Source organism: Scyliorhinus canicula, chromosome 9 (assembly GCF_902713615.1).
Source record: "Scyliorhinus canicula chromosome 9, sScyCan1.1, whole genome shotgun sequence".
NCBI classification, from domain to species: domain Eukaryota; kingdom Metazoa; phylum Chordata; class Chondrichthyes; order Carcharhiniformes; family Scyliorhinidae; genus Scyliorhinus; species Scyliorhinus canicula.
In genome coordinates this window covers 193,018,464-193,037,395 of record NC_052154.1, presented here as the reverse complement: position 1 = coordinate 193,037,395, position 18,932 = coordinate 193,018,464, and the positions used below count along the sequence as shown (strand labels likewise).

The window sequence follows — 18,932 nt, the reverse complement described above, 5'->3', positions numbered from 1 at the left end:
GGGTTTATGAAGGGCAAATCAATCTTAGCAAATCTACTGTAGTTTTTTTGAGAATGTAACTAATAGAGTAGATAAGGGAGAACCAGTGGCTGTGGTGTATTTGAACTTTCAGAAGGCTTTTTATAAGGACCCTTATAAGAGGTAGTGTACAAAATTAAAGCACATATGCTTTGGGGGTCTTGTATTGGCATTGATCAAGAAAAGAAATAGAGAGTGGGTATAAATGGATCTTTTTCCGAATGGCAGGCAGAGACTAGTAGGGTGCTGCAAGGATCAGTGCTTGGGCCCCAGCTGTTCACGATATATCTGAATAACCTGGATGAGGGAACCAAACGTAATATTTCAAAGTTTGTTGGCGACACAAAACTGGGCGGAATTGTTAATTGTAAGGAGGATGCAAGCAGGCTTCAAGATGATTTAGACAAGTTGAGTGAGTGGGCAAACACATGGCAGATGCAGTACAATGTAGCTGAATGTGAAGTCACACGCTTTGGTGTGAAAAACAGAAAGGAAGAGTATTATTTAAATAGTGAAATGTTGGACAGTGTGGATGTATGAAGGGATCTGGGGTGTCCTTGTCCACCAGTCAATGAAAGTGGAGAGGCAGGTGCAGCAAGCAATTGGGAAGGCAAATGGTATGTTGGCCTTCATTGCAAAAGGATTTGGGTTCAGAAGTAGGGATGTCTTACCGCGGTTATACAGGGCCTTGGTGAGATCACGCCTGGAGTATTGCGTGCAATTTTCGTCCCCCTACCGAAGGAAGAGTATACTTGCCATAGAGGGAGTGCAGCGGAAGTTCACTAGGCTGATACTGGGGATGGTGGGACTGCCCTATGAGGAGAGGTTGGTTTGACTGGGCCCGTATTCACTAGAGTTAAAAAGGATGATAGAAGATCTGATTGAAATGTGTAACATTCTAACTAGGCTGGACAGACTAGATGGCAGGAGGATTATTCCTGGTTGGGAAATCTAGAACCAGGGGACACAGTCTCAGGATACAGGGTAGACCATTTAGGACAGAGATGAGGAAAGATTTCTTCACTCAAAGGGTAGTAAATCTGGAATTCTCTACCTCAGAAAGCTGTGGAGGCCAAATCACCTAATGAATTAAAGAAAAAGAAAGAGAATATTTTAGGTTTTAATGGCATCAAGGGAGAAAATGGGAATATGGTATTGCGATCGAGGATCAGCCGCGATCATATTGATTGCTGGAGAAGGCTCGAAGAGCCAAATTGTCTATTCCTGCTCCTAGTTTCAATGTTTCTATGTTGATGTTGTTGCAGCCTCCAGTGGCAAAATTATTGTTGCACCATGAATTCACTCATTTATTCCAAAGTTTGCTGTAATTGATTGTTTTCTTATTTTCCTGCTGTAAAGGAACATACAAGTTTTTCAACCCCTCACTGCTAGATCATAAGCCTCTCTTAATTCTGTGTTTGTTGGGTAAATGTGAGCAGATGGAAATACAGCACTAGCGCAGGGATAGGTAGAATACTTTTCTGATGACTAGAGGGAAAATTGAAATGTGGCCCATGCGATAAGAAGATTCTGTACTTGATGCAGGTTTGTGAATCTTGCCGAGACACCAGAAGAGACAAATCTGACCCTGTCCCAGTGTAGTGGAAAGATCTATTACAAAGTGTGTCGCTCAATTGAACCAGCACATGAACTGTTCATCTGGCACGGGGAGGAAGCAGTAAACAGAGCTTTGCTTAAAAGCAGACCCGTCACAGGGAAACATGATACTATTTGCACATTCAACAGAATAGAGGTGGCCGGGGCATATTCTGTGCAACAGGGAACAAAAGCTGAGGAGGTGCCAGACCAAGGTGAGTGGAACAAGTTGCTTCTGACTTCCTTTCTCAGTTGTTCAGGATCTTCTCATTTTTAAATTTCTGACTTTTGGACACTTCAGCACAAGTAAATCGGTTGCCCTGATTAGTTTTGTCAGTTCACTTCATAATCACCAAAAGCTTTCAATTGCATATAACCTCTCTTATTTTGAGCTTACTTAATAGTTGAAATTCCTGGGACTCAGAATCATCCTCCGTTGTCCCTTGAGCAGCAATATCTTCAAATAGTTGTTTGGGAGCACAGATCTTGATATTGTTGAAAAATAGATTTTGACAAAGCTTTTTGTCTTGCACTAATTGGTCCAATCGCAAGAATGCCAAAGTCAGGGGAAACAGCAACTTTGTACGGTGTGAGGTTCAGCTCAGCTGGCTGGACAGCTGGTTCATGATGCAGAGCGAGGCCAACAGCGCGGGTTCAATTACCGTACTGGCTGAGACTATTCAGGAAGGCCCCACCTTCTCAACCTTGGCCCTTGTCTGAGGTGTGGTGATCCTCAGGTTAAATCACCACCAGTCAACTCTCCACCTTAAAGGAGAAAGCAGCCTATGGTCACCTGGGACTATGGCGACTTTATTTATTTATTTATTTTTTAAATTTAGAGTACCCAATTCTTTTTTCCAATTAAGGGGCAATTTAGAGTGGCCAATCTACCTATCCTGCACATCTTTGGGTTGTGGGGGTGAAACCCATGCAGACACGGGGAGAACATGCAAACTCCACACGGACAGTGACCCAGGGCTGGGATTCGAACCCGAGTCCTCAGCGCCATAGGCAGCAATGCTAACCACTGTGCCACCGTGCTGCCCATATGGCGACTTTATTTACTTTGCTATATGAGAAGAGAGTGCTGATTGATTGGTAGAGGTATTGCCATGGAGAATGCACAGGTTGATGGTGACAAACCATTAACAGAATCAAGCTGCCATTCCGAACAATGGCAGTTAACTATCAGTCACCATCAACTGGTGCATTGGCTATGGCGACACCTCTACCAATCAGAGTCCGATTGCTCAAGCGGCACGGCACAGTGACTAGCACTGGTGCCTCACAGTGCCAGGGTCCCGGGTTCAATTCCGGCTTAGGGTGACTGTCTGTGTAGAGTTTGCACTTTCTCCCCGTGTCTGTGTGGGTCTCACTCCCAAAACCCAAAGACGTGCCGGGTGGATGGCCACGCCAAATTGCCTCTTAATTGGGGGGAAAAAAAGAATTGGGGACTCTAAATTAATTTTTTAAAAAGACAAAGAGTTCAGTTGCCAACCTATCAGCACTCTTCTCATACAGTATGACGTTGTTGCTCCCCCTGACATTGATATTCTTGCAATTGCCCTGTTGAGTACAAAATGGAAAGCTTCGACAAAGTGTCTTTTTTTTCTGCAATACTAATATTTTCCTTAGTGTGAACAGAACTGCCCACAATATTCCAGATGGGATCTGCTGAACACTCCATAAAGCAAAAATACCACCTCTTTAGATTTATATTCCCATCATCCTATAATTGAATCTCAGTACCCTTACTTGTTTTTTTCACGAGGATTTTAGGACAAATGGGAACGGACCATTCAATTCATGCAGTTTTATCGGTTTTCACACTCCATGCAGCAACTAGTCCTGCACTGTTCCCAGATCCATTCGTTCACATATTCGAGCTAATTTTGGATGTTGATAAAGTTGCTAATATTTGTACCACAGCCATTAATCTCGGTAAATTTATAGCGTAGCAGTGCTATGTGAGGATGTTTTTCCTCTAATTTGTTCTGAAGTTCTGATGTAATCTTTCACCTATGGCTGCTTCTTCCAAGTCCTTTTAATTACTGACAACAATCTGCTTTTATCTATCTTGTCCCATAGTTTCATAATTGTAAATACTCATATCGCCCCCTAATTTAGTGCTATATTGAAAAATACCTCATTTTTCAAGTCTTCCTATGTATTTATATATCCTCATATCTGGCAGCATTCTAATAAATCTACACGTGGGTACCAAAGGCCGAGGGACGATGAAAGAGGTTCTGCTAAGGCAATAAGCAGCTAGGAGTTAAATTAAAAATCAGAATCACAACAGTAATAATCTCTGGGCTGTTACTTAAACCACGAGAAAAATAGCATAGAGTAAATAAGGTCAGAGAGTTAAATGCGTAACTCAAAGATTGGTGTGGGGGAAGTGGGTTTCGATTCATGGACACTAACATGAGTACTGGGGGAAAGGGGAGCTGTACTATTGGGATGGTCTTCACCTGAACCATGGTGTAACCAGTGTCCAGGCCACTATTGTAACTAGAGCTGTGGACAGGGCCGTAAACTAAAAAATGGGGGAATGGTTTCTGTGAGGGGAAAATTGGAAGTTAAATGAAAAAGGGGGAAACAATAGTGCAGATTAGCGATGCGGGTAATGGTAATCAGAATGTGACAAAAAGAGAAAGAGTGTATGAACATAAGCCAGCAAGTATGGTCAGAGTAGGGTAAAAATTACTTGAAACTAACAGAGGGCGAAGACAAAGAGAGATTTAGAAATCCAAAAATAAAAGTTCAGGCAATAGAAATCGATGTAGGTAAAGAGAAAATGAGGAGGAGCGGAAGGGACTAACTGTAACAGTGCATCATGCAGGAAGCAGTAATAAAGAAAAGAAAATTGCAAGCTCTTTTCTGAATGCACGGAGCATCTGCAATCAGACAGATGGCCGAATGGCACAGATGGAGATAAATGGTTTGCATCTAATTGTTAATGCAGAGACATGGTTACAAGGTGATCAAGATTGGGAAATAAATATTTCAGGTTACACAACATTTCGATGAAACAGGCAGAATGGAAAATGAGAAGGGGAAGCCCTGATAATAGAGGGTTACATGATCTTGGCTCAAAATCAAGAAGTAGAATCGGTGCAGCTGGAGGTTAAGAATAGCGAAGATCAGAAGTAATTGGTGGAAGTCGTTCATAGGCCCCTAAAAGTTGTCATACCATAGAACAGAGCATTAAACAAGAAATTATATCAACTTGTCACAAAGGCAATGTTAATATTTATTGCGGAAGATGCTTTAATCTTCTTGCAGACTGGATCAGTCAAATTGGCAGAGGTGATCTTGGAGATGATTATATAGAACGCTTTTGTGACACTTTCCTGGAGCAATATGTTGTGGAATCAACCAAGGATAAAACTGTTTTAAATGTAGTATTGTGCAATGTGACAGAGTTAATTGGTCTACTGTATTCGCTACTCCCAATACTGCCTCCTCGACATTGGGGAGACTAAACGCAGACTGGGTGGCCGCTTTCTGGAACACCTTTGCTCAGTTTGCAAGCATGACCCCAACCTTCCTGTTGCTTGTCATTTTAACTCCGCACCGTGCTCTTATGCCCACATGTCTGCCCTTAGCCTGCTGCAATGCTCCAATGGGGCCCAATGCAAGCTGGAGGAGCAGCATCTCCTCTTCCAATTAGGTCTTCAGGACTCAACATGGAGTCCAACACTTTAAATTGTGACTGTTCTCTCCATCTTAAATACCTTAATAGGGGCTGGTTTAGCACAGTGGGCTAAATAGCTGACTTGCAATGCAGAACAATGCCAGCAGGGCGGGTTCAATTCCCGTACCGGCCTCCCCGAACAGGCGCCGGAATGTGGCGACTAGGGGCTTTTCACAGTAACTTCATTGAAGCCTACTTGTGACAATAAGCGATTATTGTTATTTTAGAAATCTCCGATACATTTATTGCCTCAGTGCTATGAACAGCATCCGCAATATTTTGCTAATTTTAGAGTTAATTAGTAAAGATCCACTGGCAAATAGTGATGATAATACAGTTGAATTCCACATTAAGTTTGAAAGGAGCATAGCCCGATCACAAACAATAATCTTAAATTTAGTCAGCTGCATAATCCTGAGGGGTGAACTGGCTCAGGTTGATTGGGTAAATAGACTAAAGGACACGGGCAGTGAATGTACACTGGGAAACATTTAAATAAACAATTCAAAATGTCCACGACAAAAATATATTCCTTTGAAAAACAAAGTTAGCGAGAAAGATCCATCCATGATTATAAAGGAGATTAAAAGATAGTATTAGAATTACAAAAGAGGTTTATTATGTTGCAAGGTATAGTAGTAAGTCTGAGGATTGGCAGCGTTTTAGAAACCAGCAAAGGACCGCCAAAACATTGATGAGGAAGAAATATAGAATGAGAGTAAATTAGCTAGGGTATAAAAACAGATTGTAAGAGCTTTCACAAGTATAGAAAAGGGAAGAGAGTTGCTGAATTAAATGTTGGCAACTCAGAAGAAGAGATAGGAGAAATTAGCATGGGGAATGAGGATATGGCAGAGACTTTGAACAAATATGTTGTGTCTCATTTCGGAGATGTAAGTTACGTGCCAGAAATAGAGGACAAAGTAGGAGCTAATACGAGTGATGAAATTTAGGTATTATCAGCAGAGAAAAAGTATTGGAGTAATTCAAAAGACTAAAATCTGACAATTCTCCAGGACCTTATGGCCCACATCCAGGGTTCTGAAAAGATAGTGGGTGTGTTGGCTTTGATTTTCCAAAATTCCCTAGATTCTATAGTGGTCCATCAGATTTGGGTGTTAGCAAATGCAACACCATTATTGCATAAAGGAGGGACAGAGAAAGCCGGGAACTACACGCCAGTTAGTCTGACAATATTGGGAATGCACTTAGAAAAACATTGTATGATTAGAACAAGTCAATATGGTTTTAGGAAAGGGAAATCCTGTTTGGCAATTTCTTTGAAGATGCAACTAGTAGGGTAGATAAAGGGGAATCAGCAGATGTAGTATACTTGGGTTTCTAAAAAGCATTTGATAAGGTGCTACATAAGAGGTTAATACACAAGGTCAGGGATGATGGAATTGGGGGTGCGATACTAGTTTGTGGAGATTATATCAACTCCGGGTTAAAGAGCTGAATGGTGTGTTTCTGTGTTTCCGTGCCGTAACATCTCATGATTCAGTCTATGAAATCCATTGCCCCTCTTCTATTACCTATAAAGTTTCTGTTTGTGGCCAATCTCTTTTTCAACTCTAATTTCTACGCAATGCCATGTTTTACTTTTTGTACCTGTTAGAATTATGAATGAAAATTCAAATAAATTAACAACTATGTGTGATATTCATACTCAGAACAAAGCCCAGCCGATTGGTTACATTGGTTGCTTGCAACCTAAATTCAGTTGATAGTTCTCCTGCAGAGCACCGTGACATCTTTGACCACGTTCAAGGCACTATACAAATGCAGTGTGCTGCATTTGGCCTGTCTATCTATCTGTCCTTTCAGAAGTTCGGCTTCTGTTGTTTAGAAAAATTTCCCTACAATGGATGTCAGGTTTGCTTGTCTACAATGTACACATTTGGTCACTGGTCCTGGCTTTTAGTTCTTGTGAATCTCTCCTTGAATTCAACAAGTATATAAAATGTTAATTCAAGCTTCAAAAAATTCAGTCCACGTTTTAGCTCTGGTGACTTCAGATCACAGTTGTGAAATCGCTGCCAAAGGCACTTGGTTTAAACCATTTTGTATGACTGGTATGTTTTCAGCTATTGTTTAATTTTCTAGGTTTCACTAAATCGTATTGTCATGACACATGCAAAGAGGAGCAAGACTGTGGGAATACTCCACAACCTCAGTCACACCACAATGCCGACCAGATGAAGTCACCCCAGGGAGGTAGGAGATCACGCCATTTTTTAAATAAATGATCTTACTGGTGATGGCAGATGAGAAAATAAATCAAAACCTCTATTCACCCCACAACTTCAGGAACAATAGAAGTTCCAAAATGTGGCGCAGGCTGAACTCCAGTCACAGGACACATGGGAAAGGAGGCATGCTTGTTGAAAATGGCACCTTTGATGACTATGTGTGAATATTATATGGAAACAATTTTTTTGGTGCTTGAGACTCACTTCATGCGCGCGCACATAATGGCACTGTGGATGTACCTACACCACCTGGACTGCAGCCGCTCAAGAAAGCAGCTCCTCGCCACCACCTCAGGGGCAATTAGGGGTGAGCAATGAATACTGGCCTAGCCGGGCAAAGCCGACATCCCTTGACTGAATTTAAAAAAACACGCAGACTAACAGCAGACATTTATATTTTAAATTTAGAGTACCCAATTCACCCAGGCAGACACGGGGAGAACATGCAAACTCCACACGGACAGTGACCCAGGGCTGGGATTCGAACCCGGGTCCTCAGCGCCGTAGGCAGCAATGCTAACCACTGTGCCACTGTGCTGCCCATATGGTGACTTTATTTACTTTGCTATATGAGAAGAGAGTGCTGGTTGATTGGTAGAGGTATTGCCATGGAGAATGCACAGGTTGATGGTGACAAACCATTAACAGAATCAAGCTGCCATTCCGAACAATGGCAGTTAACTATCAGTCACCATCAACTGGTGCATTGGCTATGGCGACACCTCTACCAATCAGAGTCCGATTGCTCAAGCGGCACGGCACAGTGACTAGCACTGGTGCCTCACAGTGCCAGGGTCCCGGGTTCAATTCCGGCTTAGGGTGACTGTCTGTGTAGAGTTTGCACTTTCTCCCCGTGTCTGTGTGGGTCTCACTCCCAAAACCCAAAGACGTGCCGGGTGGATGGCCACGCCAAATTGCCTCTTAATTGGGGGGAAAAAAAGAATTGGGGACTCTAAATTAATTTTTTAAAAAGACAAAGAGTTCAGTTGCCAACCTATCAGCACTCTTCTCATACAGTATGAAGTTGTTGCTCCCCCTGACATTGATATTCTTGCAATTGCCCTGTTGAGTACAAAATGGAAAGCTTCGACAAAGTGTCTTTTTTTTTCTGCAATACTAATATTTTCCTTAGTGTGAACAGAACTGCCCACAATATTCCAGATGGGATCTGCTGAACACTCCATAAAGCAAAAATACCACCTCTTTAGATTTATATTCCCATCATCCTATAATTGAATCTCAGTACCCTTACTTGTTTTTTTCACGAGGATTTTAGGACAAATGGGAACGGACCATTCAATTCATGCAGTTTTTATCGGTTTTCACACTCCATGCAGCAACTAGTCCTGCACTGTTCCCAGATCCATTCGTTCACATATTCGAGCTAATTTTGGATGTTGATAAAGTTGCTAATATTTGTACCACAGCCGTTAATCTCGGTAAATTTATAGCGTAGCAGTGCTATGTGAGGATGTTTTTCCTCTAATTTGTTCTGAAGTTCTGATGTAATCTTTCACCTATGGCTGCTTCTTCCAAGTCCTTTTAATTACTGACAACAATCTGCTTTTATCTATCTTGTCCCATAGTTTCATAATTGTAAATACTCATTTCGCCCCCTAATTTAGTGCTATATTGAAAAATACCTCATTTTTCAAGTCTTCCTATGTATTTATATATCCTCATATCTGGCAGCATTCTAATAAATCTACACGTGGGTACCAAAGGCCGAGGGACGATGAAAGAGGTTCTGCTAAGGCAATAAGCAGCTAGGAGTTAAATTAAAAATCAGAATCACAACAGTAATAATCTCTGGGCTGTTACTTAAACCACGAGAAAAATAGCATAGAGTAAATAAGGTCAGAGAGTTAAATGTGTAACTCAAAGATTGGTGTGGGGGAAGTGGGTTTCGATTCATGGACACTAACATGAGTACTGGGGGAAAGGGGAGCTGTACTATTGGGATGGTCTTCACCTGAACCATGGTGTAACCAGTGTCCAGGCCACTATTGTAACTAGAGCTGTGGACAGGGCCGTAAACTAAAAAATGGGGGAATGGTTTCTGTGAGGGGAAAATTGGAAGTTAAATGAAAAAGGGGGAAACAATAGTGCAGATTAGCGATGCGGGTAATGGTAATCAGAATGTGACAAAAAGAGAAAGAGTGTATGAACATAAGCCAGCAAGTATGGTCAGAGTAGGGTAAAAATTACTTGAAACTAACAGAGGGCGAAGACAAAGAGAGATTTAGAAATCCAAAAATAAAAGTTCAGGCAATAGGAATCGATGTAGGTAAAGAGAAAATGAGGAGGAGCGGAAGGGACTAACTGTAACAGTGCATCATGCAGGCAGCAGTAATAAAGAAAAGAAAATTGCAAGCTCTTTTCTGAATGCACGGAGCATCTGCAATCAGATAGATGGCAGAATGGCACAGATGGAGATAAATGGTTTGCATCTATTTGTTAATGCAGAGACATGGTTACAAGGTGATCAAGATTGGGAAATAAATATTTCAGGTTACACAACATTTCGATAAAACAGGCAGAATGGAAAATGAGAAGGGGAAGCCCTGATAATAGAGGGTTACATGATCTTGGCTCAAAATCAAGAAGTAGAATCGGTGCAGCTGGAGGTTAAGAATAGCGAAGATCAGAAGTAATTGGTGGAAGTCGTTCATAGGCCCCTAAAAGTTGTCATACCATAGAACAGAGCATTAAACAAGAAATTATATCAACTTGTCACAAAGGCAATGTTAATATTTATTGCGGAAGATGCTTTAATCTTCTTGCAGACTGGATCAGTCAAATTGGCAGAGGTGATCTTGGAGATGATTATATAGAACGCTTTTGTGACACTTTCCTGGAGCAATATGTTGTGGAATCAACCAAGGATAAAACTGTTTTAAATGTAGTATTGTGCAATGTGACAGAGTTAATTGGTCTACTGTATTCGCTACTCCCAATACTGCCTCCTCGACATTGGGGAGACTAAACGCAGACTGGGTGGCCGCTTTCTGGAACACCTTTGCTCAGTTTGCAAGCATGACCCCAACCTTCCTGTTGCTTGTCATTTTAACTCTGCACCGTGCTCTTATGCCCACATGTCTGCCCTTAGCCTGCTGCAATGCTCCAATGGGGCCCAATGCAAGCTGGAGGAGCAGCATCTCCTCTTCCAATTAGGTCTTCAGGACTCAACATGGAGTCCAACACTTTAAATTGTGACTGTTCTCTCCATCTTAAATACCTTAATAGGGGCTGGTTTAGCACAGTGGGCTAAATAGCTGGCTTGCAATGCAGAACAATGCCAGCAGGGCGGGTTCAATTCCCGTACCGGCCTCCCCGAACAGGCGCCGGAATGTGGCGACTAGGGGCTTTTCACAGTAACTTCATTGAAGCCTACTTGTGACAATAAGCGATTATTGTTATTTTAGAAATCTCCGATACATTTATTGCCTCAGTGCTATGAACAGCATCCGCAATATTTTGCTAATTTTAGAGTTAATTAGTAAAGATCCACTGGCAAATAGTGATGATAATACAGTTGAATTCCACATTAAGTTTGAAAGGAGCATAGCCCGATCACAAACAATAATCTTAAATTTAGTCAGCTGCATAATCCTGAGGGGTGAACTGGCTCAGGTTGATTGGGTAAATAGACTAAAGGACACGGGCAGTGAATGTACACTGGGAAACATTTAAATAAACAATTCAAAATGTCCACGACAAAAATATATTCCTTTGAAAAACAAAGTTAGCGAGAAAGATCCATCCATGATTATAAAGGAGATTAAAAGATAGTATTAGAATTACAAAAGAGGTTTATTATGTTGCAAGGTATAGTAGTAAGTCTGAGGATTGGCAGCGTTTTAGAAACCAGCAAAGGACCGCCAAAACATTGATGAGGAAGAAATATAGAATGAGAGTAAATTAGCTAGGGTATAAAAACAGATTGTAAGAGCTTTCACAAGTATAGAAAAGGGAAGAGAGTTGCTGAATTAAATGTTGGCAACTCAGAAGAAGAGATAGGAGAAATTAGCATGGGGAATGAGGATATGGCAGAGACTTTGAACAAATATGTTGTGTCTCATTTCGGAGATGTAAGTTACGTGCCAGAAATAGAGGACAAAGTAGGAGCTAATACGAGTGATGAAATTTAGGTATTATCAGCAGAGAAAAAGTATTGGAGTAATTCAAAAGACTAAAATCTGACAATTCTCCAGGACCTTATGGCCCACATCCAGGGTTCTGAAAAGATAGTGGGTGTGTTGGCTTTGATTTTCCAAAATTCCCTAGATTCTATAGTGGTCCATCAGATTTGGGTGTTAGCAAATGCAACACCATTATTGCATAAAGGAGGGACAGAGAAAGCCGGGAACTACACGCCAGTTAGTCTGACAATATTGGGAATGCACTTAGAAAAACATTGTATGATTAGAACAAGTCAATATGGTTTTAGGAAAGGGAAATCCTGTTTGGCAATTTCTTTGAAGATGCAACTAGTAGGGTAGATAAAGGGGAATCAGCAGATGTAGTATACTTGGGTTTCTAAAAAGCATTTGATAAGGTGCTACATAAGAGGTTAATACACAAGGTCAGGGATGATGGAATTGGGGGTGCGATACTAGTTTGTGGAGATTATATCAACTCCGGGTTAAAGAGCTGAATGGTGTGTTTCTGTGTTTCCGTGCCGTAACATCTCATGATTCAGTCTATGAAATCCATTGCCCCTCTTCTATTACCTATAAAGTTTCTGTTTGTGGCCAATCTCTTTTTCAACTCTAATTTCTACGCAATGCCATGTTTTACTTTTTGTACCTGTTAGAATTATGAATGAAAATTCAAATAAATTAACAACTATGTGTGATATTCATACTCAGAACAAAGCCCAGCCGATTGGTTACATTGGTTGCTTGCAACCTAAATTCAGTTGATAGTTCTCCTGCAGAGCACCGTGACATCTTTGACCACGTTCAAGGCACTATACAAATGCAGTGTGCTGTATTTGGCCTATCTATCTATCTGTCCTTTCAGAAGTTCGGCTTCTGTTGTTTAGAAAAATTTCCCTACAATGGATGTCAGGTTTGCTTTTCTACAATGTACACATTTGGTCACTGGTCCTGGCTTTTAGTTCTTGTGAATCTCTCCTTGAATTCAACAAGTATATAAAATGTTAATTCAAGCTTCAAAAAATTCAGTCCTCGTTTTCGCTCTGGTGACTTCAGATCACAGTTGTGAAATCGCTGCCAAAGGCACTTGGTTTAAACCATTTTGTATGACTGGTATGTTTTCAGCTATTGTTTAATTTTCTAGGTTTCACTAAATCGTATTGTCATGACACATGCAAAGAGGAGCAAGACTGTGGGAATACTCCACAACCTCAGTCACACCACAATGCTGACCAGATGAAGTCACCCCAGGGAGGTAGGAGATCACGCCATTTTTTAAATAAATGATCTTACTGGTGATGGCAGATGAGAAAATAAATCAAAACCTCTATTCACCCCACAACTTCAGGAACAATAGAAGTTCCAAAATGTGGTGCAGGCTGAACTCCAGTCACAGGACACATGGGAAAGGAGGCATGCTTGTTGAAAATGGCACCTTTGATGACTATGTGTGAATATTATATGGAAACAATTTTTTTGGTGCTTGAGACTCACTTCATGCGCGCGCACATAATGGCACTGTGGATGTACCTACACCACCTGGACTGCAGCCGCTCAAGAAAGCAGCTCGCCACCACCTCAGGGGCAATTAGGGGTGAGCAATGAATACTGGCCTAGCCGGGCAAAGCCGACATCCCTTGACTGAATTAAAAAAAACACGCAGACTAACAGCAGACATTTATATTTTAAATTTAGAGTACCCAATTCACTTTTTCCAATTAATGGGCAATTTAGCGTGGCCAATCCACCTACCCAGCGCATCTTTGGGTTGTGGGGGCGAATCCCACGCAGACACGGGGAGAATGTGCAAACCCCACACGGACAGTGACCCAGAGCTGGGATCGAACCCGGGTCCTCGGCGCTGTGATGTAGCAGCGCTAACCACTGTGCCACCGTGCTGCACCTGAACAGCAGATATGATGAAAGTGGATAAGGTTTCTTGAAAAAAGTTGAGCTTAAATGAGCTTATGCTGCGCCGACACAGAGGAGTACCCCTGCAAATGTGGCACTTCTGAAGAAAACCTTTAATTACAGCACTCACGTTCCTATGTGTTGTCACGGGACTTTTAAACGTGATGGTATGCAAAACCAAGGAAAATAGCTAGACCCTTCTAGTAAACTCCTTCAAGTAAAGTTATATTTTGGGCATTTTCATAATGGCAAGTGACTTTTTGAACAAATTACCGCCATGTTTACATTAAGTTTATATTTTGCTTGGAAGAAGGAAATCGCTGCAATTATAAAGGTTAACATGATTTCCATATTTTAGTTGTTCAAGAACAGTGGTTCTCAAACTCTCTCATCTGCAGGCAATTTGACACGGTAAAATATCCACAGACCACCTACTGGTCGTACCCACCTTCTTTTGCTTGCTACTGCGAAAGAACTTATCAGAATTAATGGAAAGAATGGTGATACTTCTAATGAGACACCAATGAGCTGGAGAGCTTCAGTCTGGTGTTGGGTTTGGCTGGTTTCTCCTCTTTATTTCCAACCTGCAAGTGCTGAAAATCCAATCTTATAAATCTACATTGTTGGTGATAGTTGGTGTGGCGCGGGAGCTGGTCTTGTGTAACGTCGCCAGAGTGACGAGGTTTCTGACCTGTTCTCCTATGACCTCGACTGTGGCATTGCAAGCCACAGCATTGCATTTTGGACCAGCTGCGAATACCCGGAAGACCCTCCCTTACCCCCTAGTGGTCCATGATCTATACTTTTAGAACCGCTGACTAGCAACAAGATCGACTGATATTTTCTTGAATCCCATCAATGGATCTCTGAGCTATGTCTCTATTTTTTAAACACAGATTCAGTTAATGGAGTTCATCCAGAAAAGGAAGTCTATGATCCCAAAAATACTTGGCTTGAGAATCAGTGTGGAGATAATGAAGGAGAGACTCTGCCTGGGGATAGTTCGGTGATTAGTTTGAAACGTTTGCAATGCAATCTCTCCCAAGATGAGCCAGACATTTTTAAGCATCCAATAAAGTTTGGGAACTATAAAGGACAAGGTCGGCTCGACGGTAAGAAGAAAAAGACGATGAATCTCAGCTCTCTGACCTGTAATAAAGAGAAGCGTTTTAACTGTGACTATTGTGAAAGGAGATTTTATCGTAAACAACATTTAACGATGCACCACCGCACGCACACGGGGGAGAAGCCCTTTGCGTGTGAGGAATGTGGAAGGGCATTTGCAGAGAAGTGGAACCTCAAAGTACACCATCGCACTCATACCGGTATACGACCTTACTCCTGCCACTTTTGCGGCAAAGCGTTTTACCGCAGCTCCCATCTGAAGGTGCACCTCCGTCTTCATACTGGAGAGAAACCCTATAAATGCGATAACTGCCACCAAACATTTGTGGATTCGTCATCTCTTCAGAAGCACAAGCGGTTACCTTCAGGTAAGGTGCTGGTTTGGGAACAGTGCTCCAAATGTGGAAATGTAGTGTAAATATGTATTGGCACCGTCGGCATTTCGGTGCAAGTTTGTTTCGCACCTTTATAGTTGACAGGTAATACAAAGCCTGGAGTCAACATTACAATTTTTAATCATCAGTTGTTTATGCAAAGGCATGTCCTGTGAAACTGAGCTGGTTACCCCCCCCGCTGATCCCTTAACCTATCCTGTAACCGTTTTTTTATTGTCGCAAGTATGAAGTTACTGTGAAAAGCCCCTGGTCGCCACATTCTGGTGCCTGTTCGGGTCAGCTGGTATGGGAATTGAACCCGTGCTGCTGGCCTTGTTCTGCATCACTTACCAGCTGTCTAGCCCACTGAGCTACACCAGCCTCCAATCCCTCAACACGGAATCCCCCTCCACAGGAAAATTGTGTAGCCCTCAATACACTACACACGCGTGAGTGTGACCCATAAAGCTAAGTTCGTTCTGTGGCTAGAAAGTAGCAAGTGAAACCACTTAGCTGCTTCAAAGTGTTCAACAGCTGTCAATCATAACAAGAATGTTTATAAACATTGCTTTTAGGATCAATGGAGTACTTCAGATGCATTCAAGTATGAAGGGAAAGATAAATAAACCTGGCAGCTGTGTTTAAACCATTAAGCTGCCAGTAAAAGACAAGTTAAAGCTACTGCACTGTGAAATTCATTGAACGCTTCGCCTGTCAAAGGATTTTAGGGAATTCAAGCCCTACGAAGTGTTGTGGGCTTTCTAGTGAGACTCTGACACTTCAAAATGCAGCAGTTTTAAAAGCATAGGGCTGAGGGAACAAATGTGAGAAAAGGGCAAGTGTTCTTGGCTTGATTTTTCAATGATCTGTCTGGTCTGCTCATCAGCTGTCAGGCTGCAGAATTTAAACAAGTCAGACCAGGCTCCAGCCCATCCAACCCCCAGGACCCTTGATGAGCTCTCTCTCCACAGTCTGGCAGCAACAGAGGGGCACATGAGCAGAGGATTGACCCCTGTCCTCAGGGTCTATCACGCCAGGACTGCAATACTCACACCAGTGTCCCACTGTGGGGGTTGGAGGATCGGGGGGGATGTTAATTGTTTTCTGATCCATGCAAATCAGATGTTTCCGTGTTCCTGTCAGCATGGGATCAGGAAGCCTGCTATGGCTAACGGTGCGGGAACGGAGAATGGGGACGGGTCTGTTGCTCGGTGCCAATCCCGCAGCAGGAAGCTGGATTCTCAAGTCAATCGAGAATGTCATATATTTTCTCTCTCTCTCTCTCTCTCTGTGTCTCTCTGTCTCACTGTCTCTCTCACTCTCTCTCACGCAGAGCTGCTTCATCAATGATCTCTCTTCCAACATTATGTTTGCCGATGACTCCACTCGTGACTTCTCAGATAATGAAGCAGTCCATGTCCAAATGCAGCATGCCCTGCACAATATCTAGGCTTGGGCTGACAAGTGGCAAGTTACATTCATGCCACAAAAGTGCCAGGCAATGACCATGTCCTACAATAGACAACCTACCCACTGCCCCTTGACATCCAATGTCATTACCATTGCTGAATACCCCACAATCAACATCCTGGGGGTTACCATCGATCAGAAACTGAACTTGATTAGCCATGTTAATACTGTGGCTACCAGGGGAGGTCAAAGGCTCGGAATCCTACGGTGGGTAACTCACCTCCTGATCCCCCAATGTCTGTCCACCATCTACAAGGCACAGGTCAGGAGTGTGATGGAACGCTCTCCACTTGACTGGATGAGTGCAGCTCCAACAACACTCAAGAAACTCAACCCCGTCCAGGACAAAGCAGCTCCGCTTGATTGCTCCCCCTTCCACAGACATTAGAACCCTCCATCACCGACGAACATTGGCAGCCGTGTGTACCATCTACAAGATGCACTGCAGTAACTCACCAAGGTTCCTTAGATAGTACCTTCCAAACCCACGACCACTACTATCCAGAAGGACAAGAGCAGCAGATACCTGGGAACCCCACCACCTGGAGGACCCCTGACTTGGATATATATCACCGTTCCTTCACTGTTGCTGAGGCAATATCCTGGTACTCCCTCCCTAATAGCACAGTGGGTGTACCTACACTCAAGGACTGCAGCGGCTCAAGAAGGCAGCTCACCACCACCTTCTGAAGGGCAACTTGGGATGGGCAATAAATGCTGGTCTAACCAGCGACGCCCACATCTCTAAATGAATTTTTAAAAGTCTCCAGATTGCCAATGGTCCCTTCCGCATTCTGCCTGGTAGTCCACAGAAAGGCATCACACTCCTCTCTGCTGACCACGCTAGTTGCAGCCTATTTGAGAGCTTGGGAAGAATTCATAACAGAATCACATGATCCCCTTCACTCCTCTTTCATCTAGAATTAACGAGGCAGTCAATCTTTTAAATCCTCGCATCATGGCATTGTATAAATGGTAGATTACATATTAATCTTCTGAAACCAATTCAGGTAAAACTTGTTCGGAAATTTGCGTCCTCATGTCAGCTTAAGCTATCCAAGTTGAAATGTTTTCTCCTAAGAGGTGGAAGTCGAACTGGTCAGTTTTGATGCTTGGCATGTGGCTGTGAATGTGGTGTACCCTTAATTCAGTTTGTGTATTTTTCATAGCCTGCTGTAAACCTGAGAGCGCGACGTTAATACATTCAGAGGAGGTGAAACCAACAGACAAACGAGAGTCGGGCAATTGCGATGGAGCTAACATTGGTGAAAGGCAGCTAAACCCATCAGGAAATAAAGGTAATCATCTTGAGGTGAACTGAATAATTTTACTGCTGAGCAATGCTTTGTTCCATGTTTATGTTAAAGATTTCAAGGAATGGTTTCATCGACGGAAATATGAGTTTATTGTTCTTTTATGGCCTAATTTGTGTAATCTTTCCTCGTAACCTAACCCCTGTTGTCCAGGTATCATTTTTGTAAACCTACGTTGCATTCCCTCCAAGGCCAAAATATCCTTCCTAAGGTGTGGTGCCCAGAAATGTTCCCAGTGACTCCAAGTGGGGTCTAACCTGGATTTTGTACTGCTGCAGCATAACCCCTGTGTCTTTGTACTCCAATCCTATAGATATAAAAGCTTGCATTCCATTAGCCTTTTTGATTATTTTCTGCACTTGTTCCTGGCATTTTAAGGACCTATGCACCTGAATCCCCAAGTCTCTTTGAACATCCACTGCACCCAACCTCTTTCCAGGCTTTCCTCCGGGCGCTCCGGTTTCCTCCCACAAATCCCAAAAGACGTGCTTGTTAGGTGAATTGGACATTCTGAATTCTCCCTCTGTGTACCCGAACAGGCGCCGGAGTGTGCAGTGTTAATGTAAGCATGTACACTGAATTCCATAAGGCATAGCAGCAGAATTAGGCCACTCGGCCTATCAAGTCTGCTTCACTATTCAATCATTATATTTTTCTCATCCCCATTCTTCTGCCTTCTCCCCATAACCCCTGAACCCCTTATTAATCAAGATCTATCTCTGTCTGAAAGATACTCAGTGATTTGGCTTCCACAGCCTTCTACAGCAAAGAGTTCCACAGATTCACCACCCTCTGGCTGAAGAAATTCCTCTCATCTCTGTTTTAAAAGATCGTCCCTTTAGTCTGAGATTGTGTCCTCTGCTTCTACTTTTTCCTACAAGTGGAAACATCCTCTCCACGTCCACTCTATCCAGGCCTAGCAGTATCCGGTAAGTTTCAATAAGATCCCCTTCATCCTTCTAAACGCCAACAAGCACACACCCAGAGTTTTCAACCATTCCTCATACAACAAG

At 42.6% G+C, this 18,932-nt stretch overlaps 1 protein-coding gene across 15 annotated transcripts in view; it reads left to right on the top strand.

The window, feature by feature from the left end:
• The window catches only part of LOC119971978 (zinc finger protein 665-like), a 65,118-nt gene that overhangs the window by 18,613 nt on the left and 27,573 nt on the right, over positions 1 to 18,932 (top strand). For 13 of the 15 annotated variants that reach the window (XM_038808383.1, XM_038808379.1, XM_038808377.1 and 10 more), the window contains 5 exons: positions 1,564 to 1,829; positions 7,421 to 7,531; positions 12,871 to 12,981; positions 14,534 to 15,130; positions 17,776 to 17,904. In XM_038808383.1, the coding sequence (XP_038664311.1) occupies positions 1,564 to 1,829; positions 7,421 to 7,531; positions 12,871 to 12,981; positions 14,534 to 15,130; positions 17,776 to 17,904 (1,214 nt within the window). The remainder of the gene's footprint in view (positions 1 to 1,563; positions 1,830 to 7,420; positions 7,532 to 12,870; positions 12,982 to 14,533; positions 15,131 to 17,775; positions 17,905 to 18,932) is intronic. The other 2 variants (XM_038808381.1, XM_038808390.1) reach the window with 2 other exon arrangements.